The sequence below is a fragment of the Scardinius erythrophthalmus genome (assembly GCF_964197995.2).
Source record: "Scardinius erythrophthalmus genome assembly, chromosome: 7".
Lineage (NCBI taxonomy): Eukaryota > Metazoa > Chordata > Actinopteri > Cypriniformes > Leuciscidae > Scardinius > Scardinius erythrophthalmus.
Window position 1 is genome coordinate 14,688,748 of NC_138227.1, and position 27,548 is coordinate 14,716,295.

At 36.9% G+C, this 27,548-nt stretch overlaps 2 protein-coding genes across 2 annotated transcripts in view; one reads left to right on the forward strand and one right to left on the reverse strand.

The window, feature by feature from the left end:
• Window positions 1-27,548, reverse strand: part of LOC308693715 (E3 ubiquitin-protein ligase TRIM39-like) — a gene marked incomplete at both ends in the record, with an annotated part of 764,022 nt that overhangs the window by 442,005 nt on the left and 294,469 nt on the right. The gene's annotated exons all lie outside the window — the stretch shown is intronic.
• LOC308694147 (A disintegrin and metalloproteinase with thrombospondin motifs 8) lies at window positions 602-11,483 on the forward strand. The gene is made up of 9 exons (XM_081371500.1): window positions 602-1,584; window positions 3,429-3,668; window positions 5,280-5,412; window positions 5,493-5,660; window positions 6,613-6,905; window positions 8,159-8,345; window positions 8,420-8,592; window positions 9,188-9,363; window positions 9,451-11,483. Exons 1-9 carry the CDS (start codon window positions 883-885, stop codon window positions 10,181-10,183), a joined length of 2,805 nt encoding a protein of 934 aa, XP_081227626.1. The 5' UTR covers window positions 602-882; the 3' UTR covers window positions 10,184-11,483.

Here is a 27,548-nt window from a genome sequence, read left to right on the forward strand (position 1 = left end):
TGTGCACATCCATATACAACGTCTTACTGCCACCTTGTGGGGACTGAACATTATGTCCCCATTCTACATAGGCTACATTGAGTAAGCTACACTGACAAACATTTCTAAAATAGTGATGTAGCTGAAGCTTTTAACAATCTGAAAACAACCTACTACACTGTATAGCCCCTCTTGAGCAGATTTCCAGATTGCTCAAAGCAGCACAATGGTGATCATTTATCAATCAGCACTTGTGAAGTAGGCTAATTAAGCATTTAGTTTTTCTTCTTCTTCTTTTTTTTTTACATAAATCTGCTGTTTGCCTATTATTTAGCACTTAATCAAGCAATAAAATGTCGCAAATAAATGAAATGGGACTATTTGACGTTTTGCTGGAACATAATAGCACACGAAAACTAGAAATACACTAATATTAACTACTCAGTTTACAAAGTGTTGCTATTTAGGACGGGGCGTGCTTCTCAGTTTTCATTGGGCAAACCCGATCCAGAGGTTTTTCATGAGGGCACAGTGGGAGGAGAGACTGAAGCAGCGCTGGATATCAAAAATAAACCTCTCATTTCTCAGAAAGTATAAATACCAGCGCCTCAATCCGTGAGACAGTCCTGGAGCTCACGAACTTGGCTTCGATTTCTTTTCAATTCAATTTGTGTAGCCTACCTAGTGATATTGCATTAAAAAATGAATTATTCAGTTTCAAAATAGATTTAAGCTAATGAAGGTGCTGGATAGTCATTTTAAACGTTTAGGATATTAACATTTTTCAGACAAGGAATAGACCAATGATTCAGTTTCTGAAAGTGTATCATGAGGCTATAGTAAATTAATCAAAGCAATCAATTCGTTATATTTATTGTTTTCTTTTTGAAACAGCGCCATTTTATGAAAATGTGGTCGTGTTTAATCATATCTACATTAATTGTTTGCCTCTGTGCTGAAACATCTGCTCACTCGTATGAGACTGAGGAGATTATACCTGTACGGCTGACTGGAAGGACCGGTGGACGAGTGGCAAAGAGGAGTGAAGAACAACTCAGCTTCAGACTCACGGCTTTCGGCAGGAATTTCACACTTAATTTGACACCGGACAGCACATTTATATCGCCAGCACTGAAGGTATATCGCATCAAAGTCAAACCACAAGAAAGACCTGAGTCGACTAGCAACCCGACAGATCTCTATAAGTCCTTGAATCAAACTGAAGAGGCTGGAGCAGATTTATTAAAAGGTTGTTTTTACACCGGCGCTGTTGACTCCAATGAGGACTCTATTGTTTCTGTCAGTTTATGTCGTGGGATTTTAGGATCATTCATTACAGATGGTAATGAATATACAGTCGAGCCTAAACTTTTCGGCTTGGGAACATATGGAAAGTTAACCGAGCAGCTGCATGTCATTAAAAGAAGACGTTTTACAAAGTCCCCGCAGGTCTCTAAACAGCTGTCAGAAATCAGAGATGAGCATCAAAAGTCGATGATCCAGATGCCGTCTAGGCGCACGCGCTTTGTCTCCACGCCCAGGTTTATTGAGACTTTGGTGGTCGGTGACGCTTCCCTGACACATTTCTATGGAGATGAGATCAAGGTAAGGGCTCACAACCATTTAACCATTTTGACAGCTGAAAAATCTGTTTCAGAGTATGGTAGCTGGTCTAAGATGTTTAATAGCTGGTGCCATTTTCTGGTTGACCAACCTACTACAACCTACTTCCAAAACCAGCCTGACCACTTTCAGATGGCATGCCCTTGGGTTTGCTGGTCTAAGATGGTCTACCAGCTTGCACTAGCTAATAAGTGTTTACATAGGCCTACAATATGATTAAGATTTTTTAAATTTGTACCTTTAATAAAAGCTTGCTAAAAAACAGCTTAAGTTTTGACTTAAGATTGTATGCTGGTCTTAGCAGTTTTAAGGTCTCATCTAGTTTAAGATGGTCTCCCAGCATGGCCAAGCTGGTTTCTCAGGTCAGAAAGCTGGTCTTCCAGTCTAACTAATTTAAATTTGCCCCAAACCCTGCTAAAACCAGTCAACAGACAAGACAGATATGCCAGGAGTCCATCTTGCAAACCATGTTAGGTTTACAAAAACTATTTAATATTATAGGCTACCCCACCCTTTGAAGCCACATTCTTGTTCTAATATTGAAAGAAGGATAAAACCTTTAACAGTAAGAGCTATTTAGTGTACCTTGAGGGACATCTCAAAATGTATATCAGACTAGTTGTACAAGAATGAGTCACGGTTCATATGAACTGTACTGTACTGATCTTTACACCCACTTATGATCCACCACCCCCTGAAATTTTCCTTCATTGAGTCATCGAAAACAAATGATTGGAAAAGACTAGAGAGTGAAAAAAATGCACTGTCTTGGTCGGGATCATGAGGCAGATATCAATCCAGATGTTGATATTGGAATCCAAATGTGCAGATTCCTCATAAAGAAATCCATGGAAGACCAGCTGCTTCTACTGTTGACGTCAGGGCTTTCCAACAAGCAAACCATTTATGTGGAGAGTAAACAGGAAAAAAAATCTCTATCGGCTAATAATTATTCCCATTTAAAGAATATTGAATGATGTATTATATACTGTAAATGGGCAATCAGTTCAGGTACACATTTTGACATGCCTGCTAAAAGTAATCAATAATCCTGTCTCCATTATAAAAATATTAACTTTTTTATTATGCATTGTCTATTGCAGTGTACTGCATCTGAAAAAGCTGGATATTTTATTGTCCACAATAACTTGGAAAAATATGCAGAGTAAAAGCCATTCCATTCCAGCAGTTCTGAGCTGTCCTGCCAATGATGTCTTGCTTTTACATTTAAAGGTGCAGTAAGCGATTTCTGAGAATCTTTGTTGAACGCTCCCTTCATTGCTCCGCCCCCAAAAATGCATGAACACACATTGCAAGATGTCTGTATATCATAGCAGAAGGGAAGCTTAATAAAGCTTCCTGAAAAAGAAAGCGAAGATGACGAACGAACATACAGTACACAAGAGTATATATAAACAACAAGAGTTGATTGTTAGTAGCCAGCAGCACATACTCAAAACCAATGTTACTCATGTCTGTTTTCAGGCCTTCCCTCTTTGGTCTCTCCAGTGCTGGAAACCTTTTCTAATATTAACACGGGTCCTAAAGCTCTTGCCAAGTCATAACCCTTCTTTTTCCATTGATATTCCTCTGACCTTTTTCTCTTTTGTAATGCCTCTCAGCCAAATCTCTTTCTACAGTCTTTACTCAATCTCTCTTCTCCCCCATCATGAGTGGACACGCTCCCTACTGCTGATTGGCTACAAATTTGTTGTGGCGCTCGGTTAGATCCACTTTCAACAGCGTTTCTCAGAAATCGCTCACTGCACCTTTAACATTCTGTTGCACAGTTGGCGAATAGCAAGCTGTTGGTTTTCTCTCTTTAGCACTACATGCTGACCTTGATGTCAATGGCTGCTCAGATTTACAAACATCCCAGCATTAAGAACTCCATCAACATAGTGCTTGTGAAGATGCTGATCGTGGAGGATGAAGAGGTTGGACCGTCAGTCTCCAGTAATGGAGGTGTCGCTCTGCGTAACTTCTGTGCCTGGCAACAGCACTTCAACCCGCCCAGCCACAGGCATCCAGAGCACTACGATACAGCCATACTTTTTACTAGAGAGGTGAGCAGTGATTTATTATGTATTTTATGGGATAATGATGAAGTGAGATTCTTGACTGTAGCTGAATTCAGAATAGCCGTCCCTTGTTAAAAGAAGTACACTTAAGCATACTTTTTTAATGATGAATATTAAATAAAAATATTTTAACTTTCAATGTAATATCCAACAACATACAACTACAGTTAAAATGGTAACTTTACATGTGCTTTAACATGTTAGTCAAAACATCAAAATAAGTGTACTTCTTTACACCGTGGCAAAAGATTGTTAAAATAATCATAATTAAATCAAACATAATGATATAAAGGGTTAGTTCACCCAAAAATGAAAGTTCCGTCATTAATTACTCACCCTCATGTCGTTCCAAACCAGTAAGACTTTTGTTCATCTTCATCTTCATTATCAGATTCATTATCCATTGCAACTCAAGGCAACTACCAAAACGTTCATAAAGAGATCGTACAACTTATCCATATGAATTGATAGCCTGGCTAACGTCAGACCTCTTCTCATTGAGACTTCTTCATTTTCTCGTATTTGAGGCGTGGTTTACGAATGCCCAGAGCCGTTTATTGCTACGAATGTCTATCAAATTCACCTGTATGTAGCCCATAGCCAATCGTTTCAATTATACCAGATGACGTATGTAGAGCGACAGAAATTTGACGAGGAAGAAGACGAAATAAACTTGCGTTCTAAACTACTTAGAACACTATCTAAGGCTGCATCGAAAGGTAACTTCGCGTCTGCTGCCATGTTGGATCTATAGATATAAACAAACTGCTTCGGTGTGTCGCATAGACGTCGTCATCGTCTTGCTGCTCCCTCCCCGTTCTGTGATTGGTTCCCTTTTTGAGGGGAAAATCTGGTCCATGGTGTCCAGGCTGCCTAGCAGCGTGAATAAAATCGCGCTGCGTGCAAGGCAGCATGGGGAAACCCAGGCTAATGAATTGAGTGGTTTAGTCAAAATTTTCTGAAAGGACACGATCGCTTTATATGTGAATAAAAGCCTAAATTAAATCTGTTCATCATATAAAGCGATTGTGTCCTTTCAGAATTTTTTTTTTTTTTTCAGAAAATCACTCAATTTAATGACGGAACTTTCATTTTTGAGTGAACTATCCCTTTAAATATGTGCTTGACTTGTCAAAGAGTGTTTTGAAAAGTGTGTCAAAAAGTGTATGGTGCATTGCTCATTTCTAGAGCAGACGTTATGGCATATTGAAACCGAAAACGAGGCTGAAAATAGGAGCAGACCGACTAGCTTCTCTGAAAGGTGAACACATGTGAGACTGGCTCTCAGACTGTGCCAAGGCCAGATGTGCCTTGAATCATGTGTGTTTTGTGGTCTTCTGTTTTGGAAACATTTGTCTCCATCTCGGATCTCTGGGCAAAGGATGGAAAAGACTCCAGTCATGTTTTTGAGATACATTTTCAGACGCCACATAGTTACATTTTCTCACTTCATAGGTTTGCTGTCTGCCAAAACTATTTATTTGCTTGGTTTTATGATGGAAACACTGGCAAATATGTTTTTCGCTCTTACTAATAAGCAGAGACCTGGAACAGCAATAAGAATTACATTTATTTTTATCCTAAACTGCCTTTCAGGACATCTGTGGACATCAGAGTTGTGACACATTGGGTGTAGCTGATGTTGGAACCATGTGTGACACCAAAAGGAGCTGTTCTGTTATTGAAGACAATGGCCTTCAGGCCGCTTACACGACTGCCCATGAGCTTGGTGTGGATGTCCTCTGGTAAACACTAAGCAATTGTTAAATTGATTGGACCTTCCATAATGCGATTTTGTTCTTCTTTCAGGCCATGTTTTGAGTATGCCGCACGATGACACTAAGAACTGCGAGCAGCTTTTTGGACATCTAGGCGAGCACCATATCATGGCCCCTGTATTCACTCAGTTCAGCAAGACCTCGCCTTGGTCTTCCTGCAGTGCTTTGTACGTCACAGAGTTTTTCGACAATGGACATGGTATGTGCACAAAATTTTAACTGGGCCAATGACGTGACACTTTTTGCATTTTTTTGATCTATTCAAATATACGTGAAAAATGCATTTCATACACTGTATACAGCTAATAGCATATATACTTGAATACATTTATTCTATGATGAACATGTTTTTAATTTCTGAACAAAAAATTCATTTTGATATTTCTTGGGTGATAAACTCAAAAAAATCAGAGTGATACAAATGTCCTGATATCATAATGAAGAAAAAAAAGAGTAAAATTCATGAAAATAATTAATTTGGCATAATCTTTTATTATTATTTATTTATTAAATGTATTATTATTATATATTATATAATATTTATTACAAAATTAATATTTAACAAAACATAAAACAGGAAATTATCTCTGATAGCATGTCTTGTTTTATATTAATGCAGACCCTCATGATTGTGTGTCAGGGTATATTTTATATTATTATTTGATTATTAATAATATGATTATAAAAAGATTCTTGTGAATGCCTTTAAAAAGTCAGCTTCACTTATGCATTGAGCGTTGGGGGTTCCCCTCATTTATAGTAAAGCACTTTTACGTCACCTTTTGCTTGTAATTATGTAGATTCATCATTTTCAGTTCCTTTCCATTGAGTCAGAAAGAATGCATTCCTGTCACTTCACTGGAAAAAAAAGGGAATGTAACAAATGTTTTCTTTGCACCGGGCCACGTCTCTTTAGTATTGGTCTCGCACGTTTCCTTTTTAACTGCTGTATCAGTTGAAGTGGGCAGTGGCCCATGTTCTCCACGTGCATTTCTGCTCACTCGTGTTCCTCCTCGCGGCTCACTCCCCCAGATGTGCATTCCTGCAAGTCTCCCTAAATGTCAGCTCCAGGAGCCCAATGTTCCTACTGTTTCACAATCCTTTGATTTCATGATTTACTACCCTCTAACTCTTCCTCTGGATAATAACAGGAGACTGTTTACTGGACACCCCTGAGACGATAGTGGCCTTACCCACTGAGCTGCCAGGCATAACTTACAGCCTGGACCGCCAGTGCCAACAGATATTTGGAGAGGAGTTTTCACATTGTCCCAACACTTCAGCCAGTGAGGTGTGCATACAGCTCTGGTGCCAGCAAGAAGGGCAGTCTGTGTGCACAACCAGGAACGGGAGTCTTCCCTGGGCGGACGGCACAAGCTGTGGCCCCAACAGGACCTGCCTGAACAGTGTATGCATGTCCTCAGACGAAGTCATGAGGCCTAAGGTATTTGAAGCTACTCGAGTAACATAAATAGGATGCTTAGCCTTTCATTTAATCATCAGTACTAGGAACACAGAAGATTAAAAAGAAAATGAAAATAAAAGGGTCAAACAGAATCCTTCAGAAACCTAGAAATGCTGATTTGCTGCTCATTACACATTTCTTATTATTATCAATATCAAAAACAGTGTGCTGCTAACTGGAAACCGATTTTTTTTTAGGATTCTTTGATGAATAGAAAGTTTAAAAAAGAACAGCATTTATTTGAATCTTTTGTAACATTACAAATAAAAATGTTATAGGAACTTTTCATTTAATGTCTCTTTGCTGAATTGTAGTATATAAAGTATGAAAAATTAATTCTGACCCCAAAATTTTGAATGGCAGTGTACATTAAAGAGGCTACATGCGATTTTCTGAAATTTAAACTCGCGACTGACACCTGTGGCCAAAAAACGGAACTGCTCTTCCTTTCTGCTCGCTCTCGTAAGTGCACACTTCACAAGTCATCCGCTGCAAAGAAGTCAACATTATGTTTACAGAGGTAAGAACAGTCAAATACATATATTGTTTGAGAAACTAAGTTTGTTTGCTGACTAGCGGTGGTGGCAGAGTGATCTGAAACGTTTAACATGAACGCGCTTGACGTCACATCCGCAGACAGCTCGCGAAAAATCTGACCCGACAGAAAATAGGAAAAATAGGATACAGGCTTATAGGTGCACCCACTGTGAGCTGACAAGGTGTCGGTATGCTCATCAGGAGATGTTTGAGTCATAAATGGTCAAATAAAAAGGCTATTGTTACGTTTATTTTGGGGAAAAAGTTGCATATAGCCTCTTTAAAAGCAGTTCATACATACGACGACTTTTCTACACCTCTTTTATAATGAACTTAATATTCATTCAGGTATTCATTCAGTCAGGCTCATCCAACTGCCCTGATATCATTTTTTATGAATTAATCATTTGTGATAAAGAATACTTTTGCCATTAAAATATATTGTGTCTAAAAATGAATGCAAAAGCAAAACCTGTGAAAAGAACTATTTTAGTAGAATGACAAAAACGTTTTTGAAAATCTTGATAAAGATGTATACACTCAAATGTATTCAAGGTGAAAGGAAAATGTTTTTTGTTCTTTTCTTTATCTTGGACACTTTTATGTCATTATTTTTGCTGTTTGGTTGTGTGACACTAGTGTGATCACACACAGTAGTCTGACATTCATTTGGTTGTGTGGTTCTTCTGGCTCAGCCGGTTGTGGATGGAGGCTGGGGCGAGTGGGGACCATGGCAACCATGTTCCAGATCATGCGGAGGCGGAGTGATGTTCTCCTACCGAGAGTGCGGCCGGCCATCTCCTCAAAACGGTGGAAAATACTGTGTGGGCCAGAGAGTGAATTACCAGTCCTGTAACAAACAGACCTGTGAGAATAACCGAGGTGGGTTTTTCTCTTCAGTGTCAGTCATTTCATGTTGTGTTATTATACTAGGTAACAATTCTTTACTATTGCAGGGAAAAGTTTCAGAGAGGAACAATGTGAGAAGTACAACAATCCCAATCACTTCGATGTGCATGGAAATGTGAAACAGTGGATACCAAAATACGCTGGAGTGTCGCTACGGGATAGATGTAAACTCTTTTGCAGAGCACGAGGCAGCAGTGAATTCAGAGTATTTGCACCTAAAGTAAGTTGCACTTTTTTTTCCAAATCTATAGTGTTAGCACACTTAAATTTACATTTTGACTTATCCAAGGAAACTTGCATTGCATTTTATCAGCTCTTGCTTTCCCTGCGAATCAAACCCATGACCTTGGTTGTTGAATTTACTATGAAAAATAATAATTTTACATACAAATACAAAACACCTTCATAGTAACATGACACTAAAATAATGCAATAAACATTAATTTAACAACAAATTATGTAAAATATAAACCCTAATGTACACAACAGATTAAAAAAACGAATAAATGTTGTTATTTCAGTAAAAAAAAAAAATCAAATGTAAGCAGTAACACAGAATTCTGGGAATGTAAGTTTGTTTTTTCACTGTAAATTATGAAATTCTTTTTCATTTCCAAAATCTGTTCATGTAATTGTATAGTTAAATACAGTATTTAACTGTAAAATTACATGAAATGTCCTATTAGATTAATTACAGTATTTCAGCATGTAGACTAAGGGAACTTACCGCTAACCAATTAACAGGTTTTTACCATAGCATTTTCAGTCTTTTACTGTTAAAATTATTAGAATTTTTTACATTGTCTCAATCTTAGGTAATTGATGGAACCCTATGCGGTCCAGATACCACATCCTTCTGTGTGCAAGGCCAATGTATCAAAGCTGGTTGTGACCTAGAGATCGATTCTAATAAGAAGCTCGACAAATGCGGCGTGTGTGGAGGGAACGGTCAGAGCTGCAGGATGATATCTGGCTCGTTCAATAAAGTCGTGTAAGAATACCTCACTGCTATTTTTAATGAAAAAGTTGGTTCATTTTGGCCACGGTAATCTAAACCTCACCTGTTTTTTTTTTTTAGCCATGGATATAGGGACATTGTGACGATTCCAAGTGGAGCCACTAACATTAACATCAAACAGCAGAGCCATGGAAGTATACCACACGATGGATATTACTTGGCTGTACGAAGAGAAAATGACGATTATATCTTGAATGGCAACTTCTCTGTCTCCACGGTGGAGCAGTATATTCCAGTGCTTGGGGCTGTGCTGAAGTACAGTGGCTCGTCCACCACACTGGAGAGACTTCAGAGCTTCCGCCAGCTACAGGAACCAATCACAATACAGCTGCTCTCCACCGCTGGGGAATCCATCCCACCGAAGGTCAAATACACCTTCTTCATTCCTAAAACCATGTCTTTCAGCAAACCTAAAGACAAAAAGATGGCTGGCAAACAGATCCATCCCTTCGGGGTGCCACAGTGGGTCTCGGGCGAGTGGTCTGAATGCTCCAAAACGTGTGGTTCAGGATGGTCCAGGAGAAACGTGGAATGTAAAGACAATGCTGGCTTCTATTCAAACCACTGCAATAAAGATCTCAGACCTTCTGATATCAGGCCCTGCGCAGACCTGCCATGTCCCATGTGGCAAATAGGACCTTGGACTTCATGCTCACAAACTTGTGGCCACGGTGAACGCCAGCGTAAGATGCTCTGCATTGATTACACTGGGAAGATTGTGGAACCAGAGGATTGTGACACTGCCAAGATGCCTCGGTCAGTATCGGAAAAGTGTTTCTACCAAGAGTGTTGAGGACATCATGCAGGCTTTCAAATTATTCGGAGGTGATAAGACGTTCCTGTGAAACAATATACAGATCATCATTTGACCGTGCTTCAGGTTGGAGCAGGAAATATTCAGCTTTAGGTGGAGAAATGGTTGAGCTGTGTGGAGTGAACTTGGTCATGAATGTTGCACGGACTGATTACTTGGGCTTTGGTTTTCCAAATATACATGTATATTAATAACCACTATTGAAGTTTTATCCAATAGATATCTACCTCAGCAAGCAATGCTGTTTCCCTAACTTGTGTCTCTCAATTACAAATAAATTAGTTTTCACAATGTCATATTTAATGATTCTGAAAAATACAAAACACACCAATCAGCCAAGGCTTTTCCATTTATCTCAGGCTGACTTTTTAAAATAAGGACAGAAATCATTTAGTTCAAATGTATTTGTATTTTGTATGTGCTCGCTAAGCCACTATGAAGGTGCTATAATTCTTTATTGATTTACTGGGTCAATAATTATGACTTTTACTTTTTTTATGGCTTGCATTTATCAGAGGTTATTTTCACTTTCAGAGTTGGAGTGTATCAAGAACACTTGATTAAAGCATGATCGTATAAATATATTAATCCTATTTTTTTTTTCTTGTATATTGAAAACTGTATCAGAGTTACACAGTGGTTGAGTCTAATTTATTTCCTGGAACATTGACAATTACAATTAAGTGTTAGATCTAGTTTAAATTTTACTTTTGAAAATTCCTCAACAAACAATGTTTGTGTCCATTCAGAGGGTTATACAATGGTTATGTAATTTACCATTTACTATAGCTGTTCTTTGTATTAAACACTGTTTAATTTCAAAAGTGCACATAGCAAATTGTTGTGAATTGCTATGTGAATGAAAATGTGGAGGTTTGGAAACATCAGACCTTCCAGTGTTTTCATGCTTCATGAGTAGACGTCTGCTGAGATTTTGAAAGAGCTGTGTAGTTGAACTTTATTGAGAAAAACAAACAAAAACAGTACAGCATAAAACTAAACTGACAAATAGGTAATGCTCCTTTAAAATGATTGTATATGAATGTCCAGTTGTGTACATTTCATGTATTAGTCATATTAAATTGCAGCAAAACATATTATCCCTTCAGTGAAGGACTGTACTGTTACTTCTTCATTGTAAAGCTATTTATTTTTGTACATTTTTATTGTATAAAATAGATACAAATTATGCAATGTTTTCCAGATGCTGCTTTCTTTTTGTTTTGTAACTTATCAATGAAATGTCTGAAAATAAAAATGCCTAAACATTGCAAAATCATCTTTTCGGATGAATGTATTTCATTTAAGCTAGACCGGAAGGGTAAGTGCAAAACATAAACCAACAGATATTTAAATTGAATATGAATGGCTACAAAAGTGCATGGACCAGCATAATGAGATAAGAAGGCTCTAATTTTCCTAATATTATGAAGCATGGTTTGTAAAGTTCAGCTGGATGTCAAATATGATAACAAGATTCCTGGCTAGCTGTAGTGTTGTTGACCTCAGTACGGTTGAGATAGAGGTGGCGTTCCTTCATCCAGTACAAAATGTCATAAAGTCATTGAGATATATGCTGAGTTGTTGGACTGGAATGACTGTGTATCATCTGCACAGCAGTAATAAGAAAAGGCATGAGACTTTATAACAGGGCACAAAGATGTTACAGAACGAGAAAAGGAGAGGGCTAAGCACCGAACCCTGAGGTTCGCCAGCGGTTAGCTGGAGTGTCTCAGACACCTCTCCACTCCACAAAGCCTTGAAGAATGGTTCTCACAGACAGATCCTTAAGACAACTGTCCATGTAACATGGATATCAACTGAGAGCCAGGAAAGGTTAGAAACACTGGACCTAAACTCCTTACAGACCTTGCAGTCAACAGACTATTTTGTCTCAACTGTATCATTTAAATTAAAATTAAAATCATGACTGCTAAAAGTGCCTCTGAGACCCATCACTGCCAAAGAAACCTGATGGTCTACTAACACTAACACTGTGGCCCTGATGTGCGGCTTGGAATTGCAAGAAACATATTTTGGCATGGCATTCAAATAGTAACAACAACTCCAAACTTCGGTCTCTGCCTTAATCAGATCGGAGTTTATTGGGCCAACATAGCCTCAGAGTTTTTTCCCTAATTTTGAAGAGGTATTCTTTCCTAAAAGAGGGCCCCTTTGAGAGAATGTTTGTTTGATGGAAAATCCTATTCCTCAGAGAAAGCACATGTCTGAGAGGCAGCTGCTCTCTATCTCTTAGAAAGGGTTTTGCATGAGTTTGGCTCTGAATGAGATGCATCTGCTACATTTGTTACAAAATTCGCACTATATCTTCTGTCTAGCTCTTCCATTCCACTGATAAAATGAACAGAACTGCACTTTTAAAACAAAGTGTAATCTCTAATAGATTCACATATTGTCAAACTCAACTATTGACATTGTGAAGCGCTGCAGTACTGTCTGTTTAATTTGCATTCATATGTATTAAGTATATACTTTTATATGGGCTGATTGCTGAACACTTTTATACCAAAGGACAGTGTAACAAAAGTGTTTGGGAACTGTTAATTGCTTACCTACTTCACCAGACATCATGTTCTCATAAACTGCCGCATAAGAACAGGCTGCATATTAGTATGTTGTGCAAATCTACCTTAAGGATGTGGAACCGAACTTTCAACAACTCAACAAACACAAAGCAGAACTATTTGTGCTATTACAGCAACACACAATGTTCTAATATGCAGTTAAAAATGAACCAGTTGAAATTTTCAGGAAAGCAGGCCAAGACAAATCTATTGTGTCTCTGCTGAGCCAGTGGAAATGACCATCAATAAAAGGAGATTCATTAATTTTCACCTGTTGTTATATAATCATGCAGTTATCATTCTTTAGGGTGCATGCATTCAAAAAAAGTTTCTTTTTAATTACAGCTGTTACAAGCTGTTCTTATGAGATTATTGGTTACATGTTGTTTACCAAGCACTTTTCCATCAAAAATGAGCTACAATGCTCTGCTTAAAGTATGTGCCTTGCTCAAGGGCTCAGTGGTGACAGATTTGTGTTGTGAGCTCAGAAAAAATCCTATTCTCACATCAACTAATTGCTATTTTCATGCTGACCCTTGAGCATAAAGACTCCAAACACACCCTTATTTGTTTCTAAAAAAGGCAACACAGTGAGCAAATGCATTGCAAAATGCATAAACATATATAAATCTGTCACATAAATTGTTAAGTGCTCGGCAAACAGCATAAGAATTTTTTTTTTTTTTTTTTTTTGCTATCCAGTGTGGATTAGAAAATTATTTGTACTCCCATTCATCTCAGTGGCACTTTCTGGAGTAGTGGTTTATTTGAAATCTGCCATATTTCCTAATGGCGGCCTATGAGAATTCAGTTCTGTTGCCAGGAGCCAATCACCTGAACTATAAATGCCAAGTGATTAATGACTCTAGGGCTGCAGGAAAATGTAATCATGACAATGCTGATTGCCTGATGGCAACCCTTCACTACAGTGACTATGCTGAGCTGTGATGTCAAAGGCAGCAGACAGTGAAAAATGTCATTTGTTGTTTTTAAGAGTCCTCCAAAAATCTATAATATATATATTTATTTTGTATTTTAATATTTATATTTCATTTAAATTCTGCTTCCTATTCAAGATATTGTTGAATGGCTGTCAATGAAGATGCTTTTTGCAGCAAGTTAGTGGGATAATGACAGCTCTGGGTGGTCTGAAATGAAATAAAAGAAAAGATTATTACATAGCATAGCTCAGATTGATGAAAGAATTTAGAAATAAGTTCAGATTCAGCACAAGTCTGTTGTGTCTCTATATATATCAGCGTTGGGGTTAACATATTACAAGTATTACAAGTATTACTGATTACAAGTTGCGTAATCTGATTACTTTAAAAAGTAAATAGTAAAGTAATGCATTACTTTTAAATTTACAACAAAATATCTGAGTTACTTTTTCAAAAAAGTAATGCAAGTTACTTTGCTTTCCCATTTATTGACTGAGAGCTCTCCTGTCTCCATGTTGAGAAAAATTGTGAGGAAGTGCAGAGGTGTTGTGTGCGCTGTGTAAACATGATATTGTAGTTCTGTAGTGAACATGCATTTACTCATCTCACTTGAACAAAAACAGATTCAGAATTCCTCAAAATTAATACTAACAGTGAAATGCAAACTCAGAATATTACACAACCCAGCAATAATTAAATGATAAATAACAAAAATATGAGTTATTTAATCTCACTTTATGAACAAACGTCTTTGCAGCTGACTTTTGATGATCCGATTCAACCAAAAAAAAAGGCAATTCTTTTGTTTTTATTGCTTAAGTAAGAGTGTTGAACTTAATGTAGTCAATAATTGTATCCCTTAAACGAATCTTTTATCACCAAAATGACATTTAAAACCATGTCAGTGGGCAGTAGATTATCTTGTCAATACCTGCTCTCCTCATCTCCATCACTCTTTCTTTTTCTCTCAGGTTCCTTATCCTGCCCTGTCTCTTCCCCTCCTAAAGCTGAGCTTTTCTAATTTTCCGGAAGGCTACAAATTGTAGGCTATTATATTAATTCTCAACACATTCATTAATAATCTTGTGCCTAATATGATGAAAACGGATTTATTAGCCTAATGTTTCTTGTCCCCTCACAATGAATTAACGTTACATGAATCACGTTAGGCCTATTTTCAATCAAAAATGGCGAAATTAGACAAAAGTTTATTAGTTTGACTGATGATTTTTTGTCATTCGTTTAAAATGTATGACCTAAAACAGGTGTAAAATATGAAATGTTTAGTTTAGCTACTTAGATCTTATCTCGCACCGTAAACTGACGCATCGAGTCGCGAGGCTCAGATGAACAGGTCCTGACGTTTCTGACGTGCGCGGTGCGCTCTGCCGGTTTCATGTTTTAAAGCTACACTGTGTAGGATTTTCTCCCATCTAGCGGTGAAATTGTTTATGACTACCAACTGAATATTACTTTCTAGCCCCTCCCATTCCGAGGGCGTTTTAACTCCTATGATGGCCGTATTATTTCAAATCTGCCGGCAGTAGCGAGTAATCTCCCCCTCAAATTCGTCAAGGTCCCACTGAGTGTAAAAACGCGAAAGATGAAGCTTGAATTTCCAGGTATGTGTGTCCCTCTTTGGCTAATGTATTTTCAAGATGGAGGCGCAACATGGCTGCCGCCATTCAAGCGACTCGCTCGTATGTATTTTAAATGGCAGATTCTACGCTTACATTAATGAGCACATATCATTTTGAAAGAACAAAGTGTTTTTTGCTAAGAATCAACTTAAAAAATTACACAGTGTAGCTTTAAAGAGGAATGAAGCAATTTACAGTTTATCACACATTTTTAGGGGGGCTGGGCAGAAGTTTAGGGGGGCTTAAGTAAACGTTCCACAATGGTATCGCTCTTTACAACTTCGGACACATAACGGTAATTAATATGATTAGCCTTTTGCTTGACTATATCAAACAGCTTATAAATTGTTGCTAATGTTCTACAAACCATGTTCCCGTTCGCCATCTCTCAGTCAGGCAGCTGCCTTCTAACAATCATTAGAAACGCTTTGAACAACTCAAAACGTCAGTGGAGAAAATAAGCATAGGCTATAACATCATAATATACATCATACACCTACTATATTGCTAAATCTACCAGATTTTATATTAACAGAAAAATATACCAGGATAACCTGGCTTGTCTTGAGACTCCCTGCTTCACAGCATAGTTAATGATATGATAAAGCCCGCCGGCACGTTGACGTGATTGGTTACAAGGTAGTTTGTGACGTCAGAAACACCAGCGATTTCAAACCGCGTTTTAAGACCGTCTTTAGATCACTGCCGTTTTAAAGAGAAAATACTCAGCAATGGTGTTGAGTTATGAATTTCCACATGGTTTGTCTTAAAGCACATTAAAAACACCACATAAACATAGCCTGGCTAACGTCAGACCTCTTCTCATTGAGATGTGGTCTGGGAACCACATGTTAATTTTTTTCGTATTTGAGGCGTGGTTTACGAATGCCCAGAGCCGTTTATTGGACGCTACGAATGTCTATCAAATGCGCCTGTACGTCGCTCATAGCCAATCGTTTCAATTATACCAGATGACGTATGTAGAGCGACAGAAATTCGACGAGGAAGAAGACAAAATAAACTTGCTTTCTAAACTACTTAGAACATTATCTTAGGCTGCATCGAAAGGTATAACTTCGCATCTGATGCCATGTTGGATCCATAGATATAAACAAACTGCTTCGGTGTGTCGCATAGACGTCATCATCGTCTTGCTTGCTGCTCCCCGTTCTGTGATTGGTTCCCTTTTTGAGGGGAAAATCTGGTCCATGGTGTCCAGGCTGCCTAGCAGCGTGAATAAAATCCTGTATAAAAGCGTGAATTAAACCCAGGCTAATAAACAACATTAAAAACTTGATTTTCACCACAGGGGGACATTCTATTCTTCTGCAGTCCAGAATGGCAGCACAGCTGAAAGGTTTGTTTGAGCTGCGCCCTCTACATGCGTGAGTTTGTATTTCCTTCTGCCTGAGGCTTATTAATTTCACTTTTGTTGTGAAAGGGCTTTTACATTTGACAAAAGTATAACTTTTTAAAATTTTATTAAAAAACATACAAGCAACCCCAGCTCAGGTGAGAAAAAGTAACGCAAAAGTAACATAGACCTAACACATTACTTTCCATAAAAAGTGACACAATAGTTTCTTCACTTTTTTAGGGAGTAATGCAATATTGAAATGCATTAACAGTAACCTTCCCCAACACTGAACATAATCATACAGACATCATCCTCCAGGATGCACATCTTCATAAAATCATATACTGTAGAAGTACACATGAAATAATAACTGTTTTTTTTTTTTATAAAGCATTTTACCCTCGGAAAATTATGATGTTATATGCAAGTATAATGTTAATTGTGGAAATATTGCATCATGGCTTCAGTTCAGGAGTGAGACAGTGAAGATGGCTTACCATCAGCCAGTGCTGGCAGGCAGACCGATGCTGATGAAAGGCATGCTAGTGCGTTGAGTTTCCCATTATAACTCTGGTTAATCCAAGGAAAAGGGAGTATGGAAAATCAATTGAATCAGAGAACCTCTCCACATGCCACAGCAAGTTTGTGTCACAAGTTCAATATCAAAGGAGCATTTTAATATGCAGCAATTTTTCTAGCTAATTATATTTCAGGTAAAATTTACAATACTAAGTGGGTAAATTACAGAATAAATTTGCTTTCATTGAACAATTCAATCTAAAATGGCAGTGTCTTGTAGAATACAGTGGACTGCATCATGTATGTAATATGTATCAACCATTGTTTATATCCTGTTTATACTTGTGCAAATGATATGACTCTTTTAAGATGTGCTGGCCTCAGTAAAGTTAACCACCGTCTTTGTGGCCAGATTAGTCTTTTGGTGGAAAAATTGTTTGGAATTACTTCTGCAAACCTTGTGGCAATAACTTTAACAGCTCAATACGTTTAATTAATTTTCAAGCTGTTGTTATCTGTAAGTGTGGCTTTCTCATTGAGGAACAGCCTTTATGATTTACAACACTGTCCATGTGTCTTAAAGAGACAGTGTCAAATTTGCATTCAATATTCTATACAATTCACTTTTTTTAATTATATACAATATAATTTATTGAATATAAATTATATTCAATAAATGACCCCCCCCCACAGACCTAATTATTGTCTGTGTATAATTTTTCATAGCTCTAAACCTGTATGTACAGCCTTTCAGACATTATGCTATTCTAAATCTGCCAGAAGGAAAGATTTACTAAACACTTCGAGAATAAGACTAAGCGTTTGCAAAAATCCTATTAAATAATTCTTTTTGCACCGACTTCTGGAAAATCCTGATGATGATTTTGGCTTTACTTTCTCTTTTATGATCACACAATAAAAATGGTTTATAAGCTCAGCTCGTTCCTGTGTTGACAAAGTCATTACTTTATTAAATTCCATTAATGAGAATTATTCTTCTAAAACCCTTATTTGAATAGTACTCTTTCACATGTATCCTCACAATTTTTTTTTTATTTTTTAGGTAGCCTAACATGCACTATATGTGCATGTGACCAGGCAAGATACTTTTAAACTGTACAGTTTAGGTGTTTATATATTTACTATTTACTTACATTTTATATTGCAGTGATTAGCATGGTGATTTCCATTTGTTTTTCTTTTTTTCAGAATTTGAACCTGAGACAAAAGCGAAAGGTCAGGCTTTGATCAGGTTTTAATTACTTGCTCTTGTCCTGGTATTTATTTTCGCTTGAGCAGTTACAGATTTCTGTGTTTATGTGTCTTTTTACCGCATTACATTTTGACAACTGTGTTCTATTTAAACAAAGGTTACCTCAGGCTTAGTTCCGCTCTTTATGCACAAAAAATTCTAATATCTTGGACATGTTCATTATTATGAAACATAAGAGGTTTATAACAAAGACATTACAATTTAATCAATTTAATACATTTTTAACCTATTTAATAGCAATAATATGCTTCACATTTGCTTCTCTCTGTCCAATAAAATATGTGCTTGGTTCCATGTGAACAACACAAATGAAATAAAGGCATAAAACAGCAGGATCCCTCTTGTTTAGCAGCCCTAATTGAAAACGTGTGTATTAAAACACATTTGATTACATTTTTTTTCTAATAAAGACATTCTCTCACTCTTCATGCAGTTTAAAACACTCCTTTTATTGTTTTTCTATTGCTAAAATTCCATTTGTATTGCATTATTGTTTTATTTTGAGAACATGGAAATGTTGCACGGTCATGATTTACGCAGTAAACTGCAATGAAAGATTCCTGCATATTCTGAAATATTCTAAAATCTGTACACAAATATATTGAATATTGATGATATGCATGATATTTAGAAAGTTTGGAATGCTAAGGATGTTTTTAATCTCTAGTGCAAGTAAAGATAAAACCCAAATTTTGCATTCCAAATGGTCACTTGATGATTTCAAAAAACAAAAAAAACAAATGTTTCTCAAGCATCACAATGTCCTGAATCTTCGTTCACATTCATTTAACTGTAATTTTACACATGGCTGTGATGTGCAAGAAACTAATACTGGGAATTGTTGAGATAGTGCATAATGGACATGTAGCTACTTATATAGTTCATTTTCATCTTTCAAATTTCAGTCTGGATTAAAATTTTATATATTTGATCAGCCGCATGGTAAATGCACACTGAATTCACCAACAAAAAATGCAATGAAACAATGACAAATGAAAATGTGTTTACTTTCAAGCAGATTTATTCCACTGCGGTGATTAGGAGCAATGGAAAACCCAACCTGACATGATACCAGTAAAAACCCCTGTGACACCTGTGACATTTTCCAGTAGCCATTATTTAATCCAACACGTGCTGCACATATGCAGCACATCATCTCCTGAAGGCTGCGAGCAATTGCATATAATTCACTGGAATAAAGAGCATGGAACACCATGCACCTCACAATCCATCAAGCTTAAGTTATAACGTATCCCTTAAAAACAGACTTCTGTTGGTTCGATCAAAACAAAAAGAGGAGAAAGTGAAAAATAGACATATTTGATGGGTGTTGGGTTTAGAACAAATGAAAAAATGAATGTTATAGACAGACATGTCCAGATTTTTGGGCTGCCATTCAATTAAGTGTTGTGCAAGTTGATAGTTCAGGAAAGGTATTAGATGTAAGAAAAAAAAACCCACATATTTTTATCACATATAAAAATATGAAGGCCACACTGAAAGGCCACACTGAAATACACTTTCATTTGGCATAGCTAATTTATTATAGCATGGATAATTTAATAGGCATCTGAGAAGAAAGTCATTTATCCGATCACTGCTGTGCTGAAATCAGCTTGTTGTTACTGTAACAATTTTATTTCTGTAGTTTCATTCAGGTGTGGGAGGACTGGAAAAAGCTAAAGTTACAGGGTTTTTTTAATGCATGCAATAAAACTTTACGTTCTCTTAAAGCAGGATAAACCGTGCCACGAAATTTTATAGATTCCTTTCTTTGGAAAAGAACATCCTTTTTTCTTGAATAATATGGAGATATCACAAACTAAGCCTGATAAATGGTCATGGATAACAGTCAATGTTCAGGTCAGGACGTAGCCTAAGTATTGGTCTTAATCAAACCGAAAGACATGATCCTATTGTTACTTTAGTTACTTTAGGCTTCTGTATGAAGGGCTGGAAATAAGTTACATATGGAAAGCTAGTATTAGTGGAAAAAGTTGAAAACCTGCTATATCATGTGAAATAGAACTGGTGTAATTTGATAATGTACACATTTTTAAACATTTACAATAAAAATCTTCATAGCAAACACACAGTGGCGCTTAATCGTAATTGAAGACTAAAGTCTCTCTCTCTCTCTCTCTCTCTCTCTCTCTCTCTCTCTCTCTCTCTCTCTCTCTCTCTCTCTCTCTCTCTCTCTCTCACACACACACACACACACACACACACACACACGAGTGTTGTCAAGTTGTTCCAAACCTGTATGAATTTCTAAAATATCGTCTTTTGTGTTCAGCACACGAAAGAAAGTCAAGTTTTGGAACAAACGTGTTTACGTGTTTCAGACAGACCGTAATTTTTTTGTCAGTGACTTTTTCTGTTGGCTACGTTACATCTTTATGCCAATTTATAAGTCATTCACGCACCGATTCATTCAGGAACGAGACAGCAGTCTCGGAGAAGCTTAAAGTTGCTGTGTTTGTGTGGGAACGATTTTCGTTGGCGAAACAAAATAGACAGACACAATAGCCTACTATGTCTAAAACGTAAGTTACTCAATATTAACGTATTTTTTATTGAATTGTAGGCTGTTGTACAAGCCCACTCGTAATCGTGCTGCTTTTGTTTACCTGTGGCGTCACGCCTATAGCCCACAGCGGTTTCTGATATTCTGAACAACAGCACATTTGTTCTTCTGATATTGCTGAATTTATGTACAGCCTCTAGACATGATACATTGTACATGGGCTACACATTAACTTTTTTGATCTACAATTACTTTTCATTACTGGAACTATTGAGTCATTGAAGAGAACTATATAACCACTTGATTGAAATGATAAGTGCAAATATAACTCGAGATATACAGTAGGCTAAGTAAGATCTAAACGCACACTGAAGGCTATTACTGCAAGGCTCTTTACACAGAGAGCTGGAAAATTCCTTTGAGTGAGCCAAGAGAATGTTCCTGTGATAAGACGAGCCACTGCTCAGGGTGACAGAGCAAATAAATGATTCTAGATCATTTGAATCTACAGAGATCAAACAGACTGTTTAATGAGGTGCATAACTACAGCACGCATTTATCATTACACATCCATAATGAGATGAGACTGTTATAGATATAGGAGTGTGTCTCCTTTTATAGATACATGAATGTGAGAATGTGTGTGTGTGTTTCTAAAAATTGCCCTTATATGGCCCTTTTAAACAGTACAGTCAAAAGTGGAAAAATTAAGATTTGTTTTTCTTTTCAGTGCATCACAGGAATATATTACAGTTTTAAATATAGGCTATTCAAGTCAAGTCAAGTCACCTTTATTTGTATAACGCTTTTTACAGTACGGATTGTTTCAACGCAGCTTTACAGTGATAACGAAAATAATGCAACAAAGTTTGTTTCGGCTGTTTAGCAGATCTAGAAGAAAATAGTGTCATTGTACAGCTTAAGTAAGTTCAGTGTTGATACATTTCTGTTGTAAACAAGTTATTAATTTAGTTCATTTAGCCTATCTACATAGGCTACTAGCAGCTCTGGAGAAACAGTGGTCATCGTCCAGCTCAGTTCAGTTCTCATAATGGTGTCAATGACGTCAGATCAATGTTGAACATTCAAAGAGAAAACAGTTAATTTAGTAAAAATAATAATAATAATAAAAAATAAATAAATAAAATTGACTGCTTTTTGATCAAATATGTAGCCTTGGTGACCAGGTAGGCTCACCAAATAATAATAAAAGATTTTTTAAAGGAAGATGATAAATGAAAGTAATTTTTAATCTATGGCAACGTTAAAAATAGAGTAAATAAATCACAATTTGAAAGTAACATGGTGCCTCAAATAACGATTGCATTGATTACATCTTTACGCCACCAGGTGGCGACAAGTGACTGTTAAAACATGTAGGCCTGTTTGTAATTTAATCATTCATTCAAGAGATTCGTTCATAAACGCTGATTCATTCAATAATGAAAGTGTATTTATGAATCATTGCATCATTAATTCAAACTGAGTTTAAAAAAAAAATAATAATTCAGATTAATTAAACATTTTACTTATACTGTAGCAATTAACATTTTGTCAGAACCTCTTGTAAATTATTTTGTTTAGTTGTTGTTCAGAATCGTAGGGGAATCGTGATCTCTGTTTAATACAAAGAAACAAAATAAATCGTGATTCTCAATTTATCCAGAACCGTGCAACTCTAGGTTATCTTAAGATAGCAGTGAAAATAGTGTGCTTTTATCTGTTCTCAATAAGTAATTTGTTGTTCAGCTTAAAAATAAACCCATTATATATTTTCAACTTTATTTTAAATGAAAGATTTATGTAAATAAAGCTCCACTGCACAGTGGTAGGCTAACCTTTTCATTCAAGAGTTAAAAGTGAAAAACTTTTTAAACGTAGTTTCTATCATTGCCCACTAGAGGACAGTATTGATCACAAATTGAATCACAGAAGTTGGTTGTGTGCAGGTAAGGTTCATGTGTCGAGTATTTACATATTGTAGCACTCATTGACAGATTTTTAAAGGTATGACAACACCTTTTGAATTGAGATTATTTTTTAATAATCTTTGTTTTAAAAATAAAGATTGAGATTTGCTTTGCATGATTATAATTCCATGCAGTTAGTTTACATTCCAAAACTAATGAACATACTAAGAGCATTTACTTATGGATTTCTGACAGTATTTCAATATTTAAGTTTAAGTATTTCAAATATTTAATATATATACATTCACCTAAAGGATTAGGAACACCTGTTCAATTTCTCATAAATGCAATTATCTAATCCAGGGGTTCCCAAACTTTTCCATGCCAAGGCCCCCCAAATACCACTAGGTTCTGGCCAAGGCCCCCCTTTTGCAGGATGTGTTATTGAACCCATCGACAATACTACGGCACGTGTAGAAATAAATAAATAAAACATCTAGGTGAACATCAGATATATATATATATATATTAGGGCTGGGAATCGATTAGAAAAAATTAACTAATTACTTGCACAATTTGCTGTAATTAATTGCAATTAATTGCATTTCCTCCAAGCTTGTAATCATCAATAATTAAAACTTAGAATCACCAGAAAAAAGGAACAGAAAATAGCCCTATATTAAAATAATATTAAACATCAATATATCAATGTATTATTCTTTTTCAATAATCAATCAACATAATCAATTTAAGATTTTTTTTTTCAATTTTTTTTTTTTACTAATTATAAAAATAAACTATAGTCCTAAAAAAGCTATTATTACACATAGCATGTGATCAGAGCAGGTCATTTTAAAGGAATAGTTCACCCAAAAATTAAAAATTCTGTCCTCATTTACTCTTCCTCAAGTTGTTCCAAACCTTTATGACTTTCTTTCTTCTGCTGAACACAAAAGAAGATATTTTGAAGAAAGTCGGTAACCAAACGACTGATGGACCCCATTGACTTCCATATAGGAAAAAAAAATACTATGGTCAATGGGGACCAGCAACTGTTTAGTTACAAACCTTCTTTAAAATATCTTCTTTTGTGTTTAGCAGAAGAAAGGAAATCATACAGGTTTGGAACAACTTGAGGGAGAGTAAATTACAGAATTTTCATTTTTGGGTGAGCTATCCCTTTAACATTGTTGCCCAGCATGAATAACAGCGCAGCAAACAGAAGTCTAGAGAGAAATTTCACCTTATTTGAGCGGACTTGCTTTTCCAGTGCGTGATCGGTACATGATTGGAGCGTTTGGGCCGTGAACGACAGAGCAGAACGCGCAGCGAGCCGACACCTATGGCCGACACACACACACACACACACACACACACACACGGAACGGAGAGTGCGGCGGCGCACACGGAGCGGAAAAGACCCGCTCATTAAAGCTGCTCGAGAATGAAACCCGATCCACATATTTTCGGCTTTTTAATAGCAGCCGCAACAGGAAATCATTAAAACGAGGCAAAAAAAAAGTGCTGCGTTAAATGCGTTATTTTTTTAACGCGTTAAACATTTCAAATTAATCGCAAAGATTAACGCGTTAATTCCTCCAGCCCCAATATAGCCTATATATAATAAAACACCACTTTTACCCAAACTGATTAATAAAAACAAGTTTAAATTAATACATTTTCTATAAATATTTTTGTCTTCATTTTCTTTAGTAGGCTATGTCAGAAAAGAAAATGAAGGCAAAAATCCTACTCCAGTTCTTGTTCAAACACACTAACTATACATGCAATATGTGCATTTTAGGTACTTTTTGTGTGAAATCATATTTATTTTGTCCATCAAAAGTGTGCCTTCACTTTAATTGAGCGTGAGCAGCGCAGCAAAAATAGACTCGGCGCCGAAACCCTCCGCTTCACTGCTGCTCACGCGACGCTCCTGCTTGACGCTCACGCGCTGCTCCTGCTCGCGGTGTGAATGCACTCACTGAACATGCACGCCGGAAAAAAAATCGCGCTGCTCGCGGTCTGAAACGACCGTAATTCACAAGGTTTCCTACATGTGCGTTCTGTGTGCATGTGTGATGCTGATGTTGCGCGATCATGTTATTCATGCGGCGCCCGAGTGCATTTGAATCGGCATATGTCAGACTGAAAATCACGTGAAAATCGGCCAATTCTTGTCACTAGCCGATCAATCAGTTCATCTCTAAAATATTAACATTAAAAGTATAATGTTAAGATAGGCTATGCAACAAATTATTATAATGTTATTTCATAACAATACTCATATTAGCAAATATTTAATATTTTTTATAAATATATATTTTTTTACTTTTTTCCGCTTTTTTCCCCAACTTGCTGCGGCCCCCCTGGCGCCCCCTGGCGGCCCCCACTTTGAAAACCCCTGATCTAATCAACCAATCACATGGCAGTTGCTTCAATGCATTTAGGGGTGTGGTCCTGGTCAAGACAATCTCCTGAACTCCAAACTGAATGTCAGAATAGGAAAGAAAGGTGATTTAAGCAATTTTGAGCGTGGCATGGTTGTTGGTGCCAGACGGGCCGGTCTGAGTATTTCACAATCTGCTCAGTTACTGGGATTTTCACGCACAACCATTTCTAGGGTTTACAAAGAATGGTGTGAAAAGGAAAAAACATCCAGTATGCGGCAGTCCTGTGGGCGAAAATGCCTTGTTGATGCTAGAGGTCAGAGGAGAATGGGCCGACTGATTCAGGCTGATAGAAGAGCAACTTTGACTGAAATAACCACTCGTTACAACCGAGGTATGCAGCAAAGCATTTGTGAAGCCACAACACGCACAACCTTGAGGCGGATGGGCTACAACAGCAGAAGACCCCACCGGGTATCACTCATCTCCACTACAAATAGGAAAAAGAGGCTCCAATTTGCCCGAGCTCACCAAAATTGGACAGTTGAAGACTGGAAAAATGTTGCCTGGTCTGATGAGTCTCGATTTCTGTTGAGACATTCAGATGGTAGAGTCAGAATTTAGCGTAAACAGAATGAGAACACGGATCCATCATGCCTTGTTACCACTGTGCAGGCTGGTGGTGGTGGTGTAATGGTGTGGGGGATGTTTTCTTGGCACACTTTAGGCCAATTGGGCATCGTTTAAATGCCATGGCCTACCTGAGCATTGTTTCTGACCATGTCCATCCCTTTATGACCACTATGTACCCATCCTCTGATGGCTACTTCTAGCAGGATAATGCACCATGTCACAAAGCTCGAATCAATTCAAATTGGTTTCTTGACCATGACAATGAGTTCACTGTACTAAAATGGCCCCCACAGTCACCAGATCTCAACCCAATAGAGCATCTTTGGGATGTGGTGGAATGGGAGCTTCGTGCCCTGGATGTGTATCCCACAAATCTCCATCAACTGCAAGATGCTATCCTATCAATATGGGCCAACATTTCTAAAGAATGCTTTCAGCACCTTGTTGAATCAATGCCACGTAGAATTAAGGGAGTTCTGAAGGCGAAAGGGGGTCAAAACAGTATTAGTATGGTGTTACAGTATATATGTAGTATATATATGTATATATATATATATATATATATATATATATATATATATATATATATATATATATATATATATATATATATTTTAAGTTATAGGTATTACGGTTACAAATATTTCAGTCAGATAACCCACCAGATTATTAGAATTAGGCTATGTCATTTAAAAAAGAAAAGAGAAAGTTCAAAACACTGCATTCCCTTATAAAACATAGTTGCCATAAAAGTTTAATAATAATAATAATTTAATAGTGAAAAGTCAGTATCGCTCAGCTAGTGAGCAAATTTCTATCTCTGGGTGTCAAAATCTTAAAACAAAAGATCAAATCTATCCCAGTATCCAAAAGTAATTGACCTCTGTGGCCATTCATCGGAAGTTTCTCACAGTCTAGCAGAGTCAGATTTGCATTCATAAAAAAAGTCCTGTATTGTTAGTCAAAAACTGTCTTACATTGTGACATTTCACGTTATTAGCTGTGACTAACTTGACAATTTCATGCAAGTCCACATTCATGCATGTTAATTATTAAGAGTTACACTGGAGTTTGATGTCCTGCTGCCATTAAATTTCTTGTAAGTAATTTGTTGAACTGTTTTGAGTGAGTGTCCCAAAAAAATCAAGTGATTTTTAGCATGTTTTAGCATATTTACATGTACCCTTAGTATCGGTCTTTTATTTTAAGAGTTTTTCGTGGGTTTTCATGTTCAGTTCAGTGGTTTGCAGTCTTGGCACTTACCAAAGTGAGAACAATAGATGTCACAAAGATCAGTGACTTGACAGCTAAAATGATTCCCTAGAACTATTTGCACTAGATTATCTGTGTGAGTGCCAAGTTCGACCAGCGTGGAATGTTTTTTAGTGGCGACAGATAAATGGAGGGAAATTTATGTGGCTGATTTCATATCTATCTTTTTTTTTTATTGTCTGCCCAGCCTTTACTTACTCATGTTCCACAATTTTTAAGTGCATAAAAAAAAAATCTAAAATAGCATTGTCACTTTAAACTGTAAATGTGTGCTAACATATTTCAATTGAGATCTGT